Source organism: Olea europaea, chromosome 8 (genome assembly GCF_002742605.1).
Source record: "Olea europaea var. sylvestris chromosome 8, O_europaea_v1, whole genome shotgun sequence".
Taxonomy (NCBI): domain Eukaryota; kingdom Viridiplantae; phylum Streptophyta; class Magnoliopsida; order Lamiales; family Oleaceae; genus Olea; species Olea europaea.
In genome coordinates, this window is record NC_036244.1 from 8,852,674 (window position 1) to 8,859,777 (window position 7,104).

Sequence of the window (7,104 nt, forward strand, 5' to 3'; positions counted from 1 at the left end):
TTAGTAGTTTAGAAAGTGGAGACATTCGACTTTGGGATGACTCAAGCCAACTGAACTCAGGGAGTTCCTGCTCCTATCTATTTTAGTTCACACTATTTCTTTATTTTAGAATTGCATAAGTTAATTCTTTGTGTGCTAGCCCTTTGATAATTTTGGCCTTAAATCTATTTGATTGAAATTCATGAACTAACTCCCATTGCTCTCTTGTTTACTACACATGACTAAGCCTATTATTTGTACCTTTTCTTTTTTTAATTTTATTTGCATTAGTATTATTAGCTTGCGATCAGACCATACGTAATCCCATTTTTTTAAGTTAACAAATAATAATAATAATAATAATACAATTTCAACTTGCGAATCTACTTTTAGCACTCGTTGTTTATTGATCTCTATAGTGCACCACACGTAGCTAGTGTTACTGTGTATGCAATTGCGTAGTGGTCGTGTTACTGCGTCTAGTGTTAGTACCCTTGCCATGGACCCTTCCCATATTGAAGCTATCACCCGACAGTTGGCACAATTACAGAATCAATTAACGGCTGTCCAAACTGAGGTAGCCACTAAGCGTGAGGAAAATAGAGCCCTAACCGCTAGGTTGAACACTCTTGACCCAACCCAATACACCATTGAAGCTGAAAACCCTAACCCTTCCATTAATAGATCTCATCGTCGTCCACAAGGTGATCGACACCACGCTAGACATGATCGTAGGGAGGGAAATCAAGCTCGTGGACGCGAGTGGGAATATTACCGTCATGGTACACTATCTCCCCCTCGTCACGAGGAGCGCCTCTTTCGAAATATTAAGTTAGATGCCCCTACATTTGATGGTTGTCTCGATCCTAGTGTATTCAATCAATGGGTTAGAGATATGGATCGCTTCTTTACCTGGTATGGGGTCCCGGAAGATCGGAGGGTACAATTTGCCAGTTTGAAGTTAACTGGCACTGCTGAACTCTTTTGGAAAAGTGTCGAGGACCTCCTGGAGAGGCGTCATGCTACCCCTGTTGGAAGCTGGGCTGAAATGAAGCGTCGTCCTCAAGAAAAATATTTACCTCAATCTTACAGGGATAACTTGCTGGATCAATGGAACGTACTTACACAAGGTAGTCGCCCTGTGACCGAATATGTTGCTCAGTTTGATGAGTTTCGAATGAAATGTCAGGTCATTGAGGATGAAGTCATGACTTTGAGTAGGTTTAGGCAAGGCCTAAGAGACGAACTTAGGCGTGAGGTTGTCCTTAGAGGCGTCGCCACTCTTGACCACGCCTACTCTTTCGTTCGGGATTATGAACTAGTGACTAGGACATCGTATAGAAATCGTAGTGACTCTCGCACTGCAACCTGTTCTGCATCCACTTCATCCCCTAAGTCGATTCTAGGACCTCCTCTTTCTAATACTACCCCTACATCAGATAGCAAAGGTAGAGGTTCTGAGGTTTCAAGGACGCCCTTCTGCTTGCAATGCTTCAACCATAAGGGTTTTGGTCACATTGCTTCTAAGTGTCCTAGCCAAGCCCTAGTTCTAGACGAGCGTGAAGGTATAGTCGACGAGCCACTAGAGGACCAGGTTTATGAGCCTAAGTTATAAGAGTTTGATGACTTGGAGGATAGTGAAGATACCTTCTTAGGTTGTATTCAGGCTAATCCCCTTATCCCACATACGCCTAGAGTTGGTGTCGTCCGTTGCACCCTTACCCAGCCTCGGGATGTTGATGATTGGCGCCGTCATGCCATCTTCCACACCTATATCAAGATTAATAACAAGGGCTATAAAGTAATTGTGGATAGTGGTAGCTGCATTAATGCGGTTTCGATAGCTACTGTATCCTGTCTAGGGTTGAAGCCAGTTCCTCACCCCCAACCATACAGCGCCTCTTGGGTTAATACTTCTTCTATAGCTGTTAAGGAACGTTGTTTAGTCCCTATCCAGTTCCTAGAGTATAAGGACCATATATGGTGTGACGTCATTTCAATGGATGTCGGGCACATCATCTTGGGACGACCTTGGTTATTTGACCTAGATGTAACCATATATGGCCGATCCAATTCCTGCTCCTTCGTGTTTAATGGAAAGAAAATTTACTTTAACCCACTGCCCCCAAAGCCGGCTGGCTCACTGAAATGAAGAAGAATGTAGAACGAAAGTGGTTGCATATCATTAGTACTATAGAATTTGAGTGTACACTTGTTGGTGACTCAATTGTGTTCGCCTTGGTTGTCCTGGAGGTTTCATCTAATTTCACAATCGAGAGCCCTGTGGAAGTCCAGTCGATCCTTCAGGAGTTTCGAGACGTCTTTCCAGAGGACCTACCTGATCATCTACCTCCACTAAGGGATATCCAACATGCCATAGATTTCGTCCCAGTGGCATCCCTCCCAAATTTGCCACATTATAGGATAAATCCTACCGAACACGCTGAGCTCCAAAGACAAGTGGATGACCTCCTTCACAAAGGGTTCATTCGTGAGAGTTTAAGCCCGTATGCTGTCCCCACCCTATTGACGCCCAAAAAGGATGGTTCTTGGAAAATGTATGTGGATAGTCACACTATCAATAGGATCACGTGAAGTATTGTTTTCCCATTCCCAGGCTTGATGATATGCTGGATATGATGGTTGGCGTGACAATCTTTTCGAAGATCGATCTCAAGAGTGGGTACCATCAAATTAGAATTCGCCCAGGGGATGAGTGGAAGACCGCATTTAAAACGAAAGATGATCTTTATGAATGGCTGGTCCTGCCTTTTGGGCTAAGTAATGCGCCAAGTACCTTTATGCGGGTAATGACACAAACTCTTCGACCTTTCATGGGTAAGTTTCTTGTTGTCTACTTTGATGACATCCTCATCTATAGTAAGACTTAGGAGCAACACCGTGATCACCTCACACAAGTTTGCTCTACACTTCATGCGACTAATCTGTATGCTAACGTCAAGAAGTGCTCTTTCCTCACCGATACAGTAGTTTTTCTGGGGTTCATTATATCTTCGACAGGGGTATCTGCTGACCCTACTAAGGTTCAAGCGATAATTGATTGGCCTGAGCCTAAAGCTATCCATGGCGTCAGGAGCTTTCACGGCTTAGCTACATTTTACCATCATTTTATCAAGGGGTTTAGCACTATTATGGCGCCTATCATGGAGTACTTGAAGAAAGGAGAGTTTCATTGGACACAAGAGGTGGCTAAGGCCTTTAAAGTTAGTCAAGAAGTGAATGACGGAGGCCCCTGTCATGCGTCATCCTGACTTTTTCAAAGTCTTTGAAGTTGAATGTGACGCCTCCTGGGTAGGTACAGGCGTAGTCTTAAGTCAGGATCATCACCCTATCGCCTACTTCATGAAGAAGTTAAATGAAGCCAAACAACGGTACTCAACGTATGATAAGGAACTGTATACGGTGGTCCAGTCTTTGCGCTATTGGCGCCACTATTTATTGCCCCAGGAATTTTTCCTTTATTCGGACCACGATGCCCTCCGTTACCTCAACTCCCAGAAATGATTAAGTTCTAGGCATGGACGTTGGATTGAATATTTGCAGGCCTATTCATTTGTTTTAAAGCACAAGAAGGGCGTGGGAACCAAGCAGTTGATGCGTTAAGTCATCCTGTCTCCCTTTTGTCGATCATGAGTGTCAAAGTCATTGGTTTTGAGAGGCTTAAGGAGGACTATGAGGCATGAGCCGATTTTAAGGATATCTTTCTCGATTTGCAAAATGGACAATCGAACGCCTTCGATGGCCTCCGACTTGAGAATGGTTATCTCTTTTGGGCCAATAAGTTGTGCATTCCTCGAACTTCAGTGCAAGATTTCATAGTGTGGGAGGTTCATGCGGGAGGGTTAGCTGGTCACTTTAGACGTGATAAGAGCATAGAGGAAGTTGAACGCCAATTCTATTGGCCTAGTTTAAAGAAAGATGTGGCTAAGATTGTTAGTACATGTAATACTTGTCAATTGGCCAAACAGAAGAGGCAAAACACAGGCCCGTACACTCCTTTTCCCGTCCCCAATTATCCTTGGTAAGATGTTAGTATGGATTTTGTGTTAGGACTTCCACACACCCGAAAGAAGCATGATTCTATTTTTGTGGTTGTCGATCGTTTCTCAAAGATGGCTCATTTTATCCCCTGTAGCAAGACGTCGGACGCGTCCAAGGTTGCCATGTTATTCTTTAATGAAATTGTCAAATTGTATGGGCTTCCCAAGACCATCGTGTCTGATAGGGACGTTCGTTTCACTAGCCATTTTTGGAGAACTTTGTAGCATAAGATGGGAATCAAATTGAAATTTTCTATAGCCTACCACCCTTAGACTGACGGTCAAATTGAAGTAGTTAATCGAAGTCTTGGTAACCTATTATGTTGCCTGGTTCGGGAAAACCTTCGAAATTGGGATTTGATCCTTCCTATAGCTCAAATTGCGTATAATAGCTCCATAAATCGTTCATTAGGTATGAGTCCATTTGAAGCCGTTCATGGGTACAAGCCTTGGAAACCGTTAGATCTCATCCCTATGTCCCCGCAGGCTAGAGTGTCAGTATCAGCCAAAGCATTTGCACAATATCTTCGTGACTTGCATATTGAGATCAATAAACAACTTGAAGCTAGTAATGCAAAATATAAACTCCAAGCTGATTTACACAAACGACATATTGAGTTTAACATTGGGGATTACGTTATGGTTCGCATTAGGCCAGAGCGGCGTCTACATGGACCCGCCTACAAATTGCAAGCTCGTAGTGCAGGTCCTTTTAAAATTTTAAAGCAGGTTGGTCCAAATGCATATATTGTTGACATTCCACCACACCTTGGTTACCACTCTACTTTCATTCCCTCAGATGATCCTCTGTCACCTCCTTTTGTGGACCTTGATCCTGATTCTTTGGCCCATTCTAACCCACTACCACCTCTCACAGCACACAAAGAAAAAATTGATGCTATTTTAGGTGAAGAAACTGTGTTCACTAATGATGGAGAGGTTCAGCGCTTCCTTATTCGTTGAGTTGGTCGACCAGATTCTGACTGTGCATGGATCTCCATGGAGATACTACAGCAATTTGATCCAGATTTATTGGAGTTTTATCGGAGTCAGCAGGATCTTCCTTGGCCCATATCACCTCACGTCCACCCGAGGGGAGTTGGTGAGAATACCAGGTTCAGACCGCCATTGACGCATTTCTATAGACGCTAGAAGAAGGTTACCCAACCACTTAGTTTATGGTTGGGAGATTGACGGAAGCCTATAGTGATATAGCCACTCGACAGGGTCGAGTTTTCTCTCCCACTCTGGGAGAATTGATGAGGACATCCCAGTTTCATTATTTTAGTTGGACGACATTTAATTATTTTAGTTGGACTTTTATTTCTTAATTGGACTTGGGTTATTTTATTTTATGGACTTGTGTAATGGGCTTGGCCCTATCTTTCAGGGTTTTTTAGGTTTTCAGTATTTTCAGTATTTAAACTTATTTTTACATTGCAATTGGCAGTTAATGAATTGATTGAATAAACTTGGCTATAGCCCCCAGTTCTTTCCCCTCTTCTTTTTCCCCCTGTCTCTGTGTTTCTCCCTCCCCTCTCTTCTTGTTATTCTTATTATTGAGTTATTAACCCTGCATCACCTTTCCCTCAAATAGCATCTCTCGATGAATACACCCTCTGGAGCTTTGGAGCTTCTCCAACAAATAGTGATTATGGCTCTGCTACTGGTGGTTCTTGTGTGGTGGCAGTTAGGGCTCAAGAGGTCCAAGGGGGTCGACACTAATAAAAATAAAAGAACTCAAAAAAAAAAAGAAATAGATGAAAAAAAAGTCCCACCATTTTCATTTTACTTATACCCTGTCTATTTCAACCATCAATGCTTAATTGCTTTACTATCAAATGAGGCAATTGAAATAAATATCGATCTGCAATGAGCCACTTGTTTATTTTTGATCCAATTTCTTTTTCTTTTTCTTTTTCTTTTTCTTTTTCTTTTTTTTCATTTCTCTGGTGCAATTAAGGATCATATCTGCATCCTGGTAGTATTTTTCCAAAGTTTGTTCATTAATGATTCTGTCAAGTAATTAATTACTGTTAAGATTTATTTTTGAGAACCTCAGAAATGGAATTGTGGAATTTTCGCACGTTTCCCCAAATATAGTTGATTTTTATGTGGAGTTTTTAGCGTGAACATGCTTAAAATTTGTTGTTAAATAGTGTAAAGATTATTTTTGTGAACCTTAATGATGAGATTGTGGAATTTGTTGCATAATGCGTGGCATTTATTTTACCCAGCACTTGTTAATTTGTTTACTTTAATGTTGCCAAATCTTTAGATTAGCGATGCCTTTTAAATTGTTTGTTTACTGTTTTAGTGTAATGTTGGAACTTGGAAATTCAGTTAGAAATTCTAGTTCAGTTGGTGCTTTGAAAATGCTACAAATTTGTGCTTCTTGTTTTTAATGGGCAGTAAAACTATAGGGGTTCTACTTCTCGAACTTATATGGAGCTATCCTAACTTCAAATGAGGATGATTAGATGGGAAGTGATTGATTTTTGTGATATTATGGAATTTATAGAGTGTGTCGCATTTGTAAGATTTTAATGTTATGCAATGTGGAATTCAAAACTTCCTTCAACTAGGAATCTTTCACCAGTTTTTGCTGTGAAAACAATACAAATTTTGTGCTGCTGCTTTTTACTGGACAGCAACTATTGGGGCAAACTTTTAATAAGGATGATTAAATGGAAAAGGGAAGCAAAAGTTATAAAAAGACGGTGATCAATTTGGTTGATTCAGTTATGTGTTTGATTTAGTTAAACAAAGTGAGGTTTCAGAATTTCAGCTGCTTGAATCTTTTTCTAGTGGTCTAAATTAGGTAAAGCCATTGTCAATTTTGAAAATTTCAATATCTACAAGTGTAAAAAGCATTTTGCCTAAATGTCATTTATTTTTGTTAAAATTTGAAATTTCTGAAGAAAGAAAATGAGTAGAAGCAAGAAATGATGGAGGGAGATCTAGAAAATGACGAAAATCTTGTCGATCATCTCAATTCAATGACAATGAAAATTTTTCTCTACTTGCGACAATGGCCATCCGAATGACACCCAAGATTTCCAGT

General features: G+C 40.9%; 1 protein-coding gene across 1 annotated transcript; it reads left to right on the forward strand.

Annotated features, from left to right (window-relative positions):
- Positions 1 to 427: 427 nt before the first annotated feature.
- On the forward strand, positions 428 to 2,131 carry LOC111398247. Its single transcript, XM_023025174.1, has 2 exons — positions 428 to 1,573; positions 1,646 to 2,131. Exons 1-2 carry the CDS (start codon positions 428 to 430, stop codon positions 2,129 to 2,131), a joined length of 1,632 nt encoding a protein of 543 aa, XP_022880942.1.
- Positions 2,132 to 7,104: the final 4,973 nt, after the last annotated feature.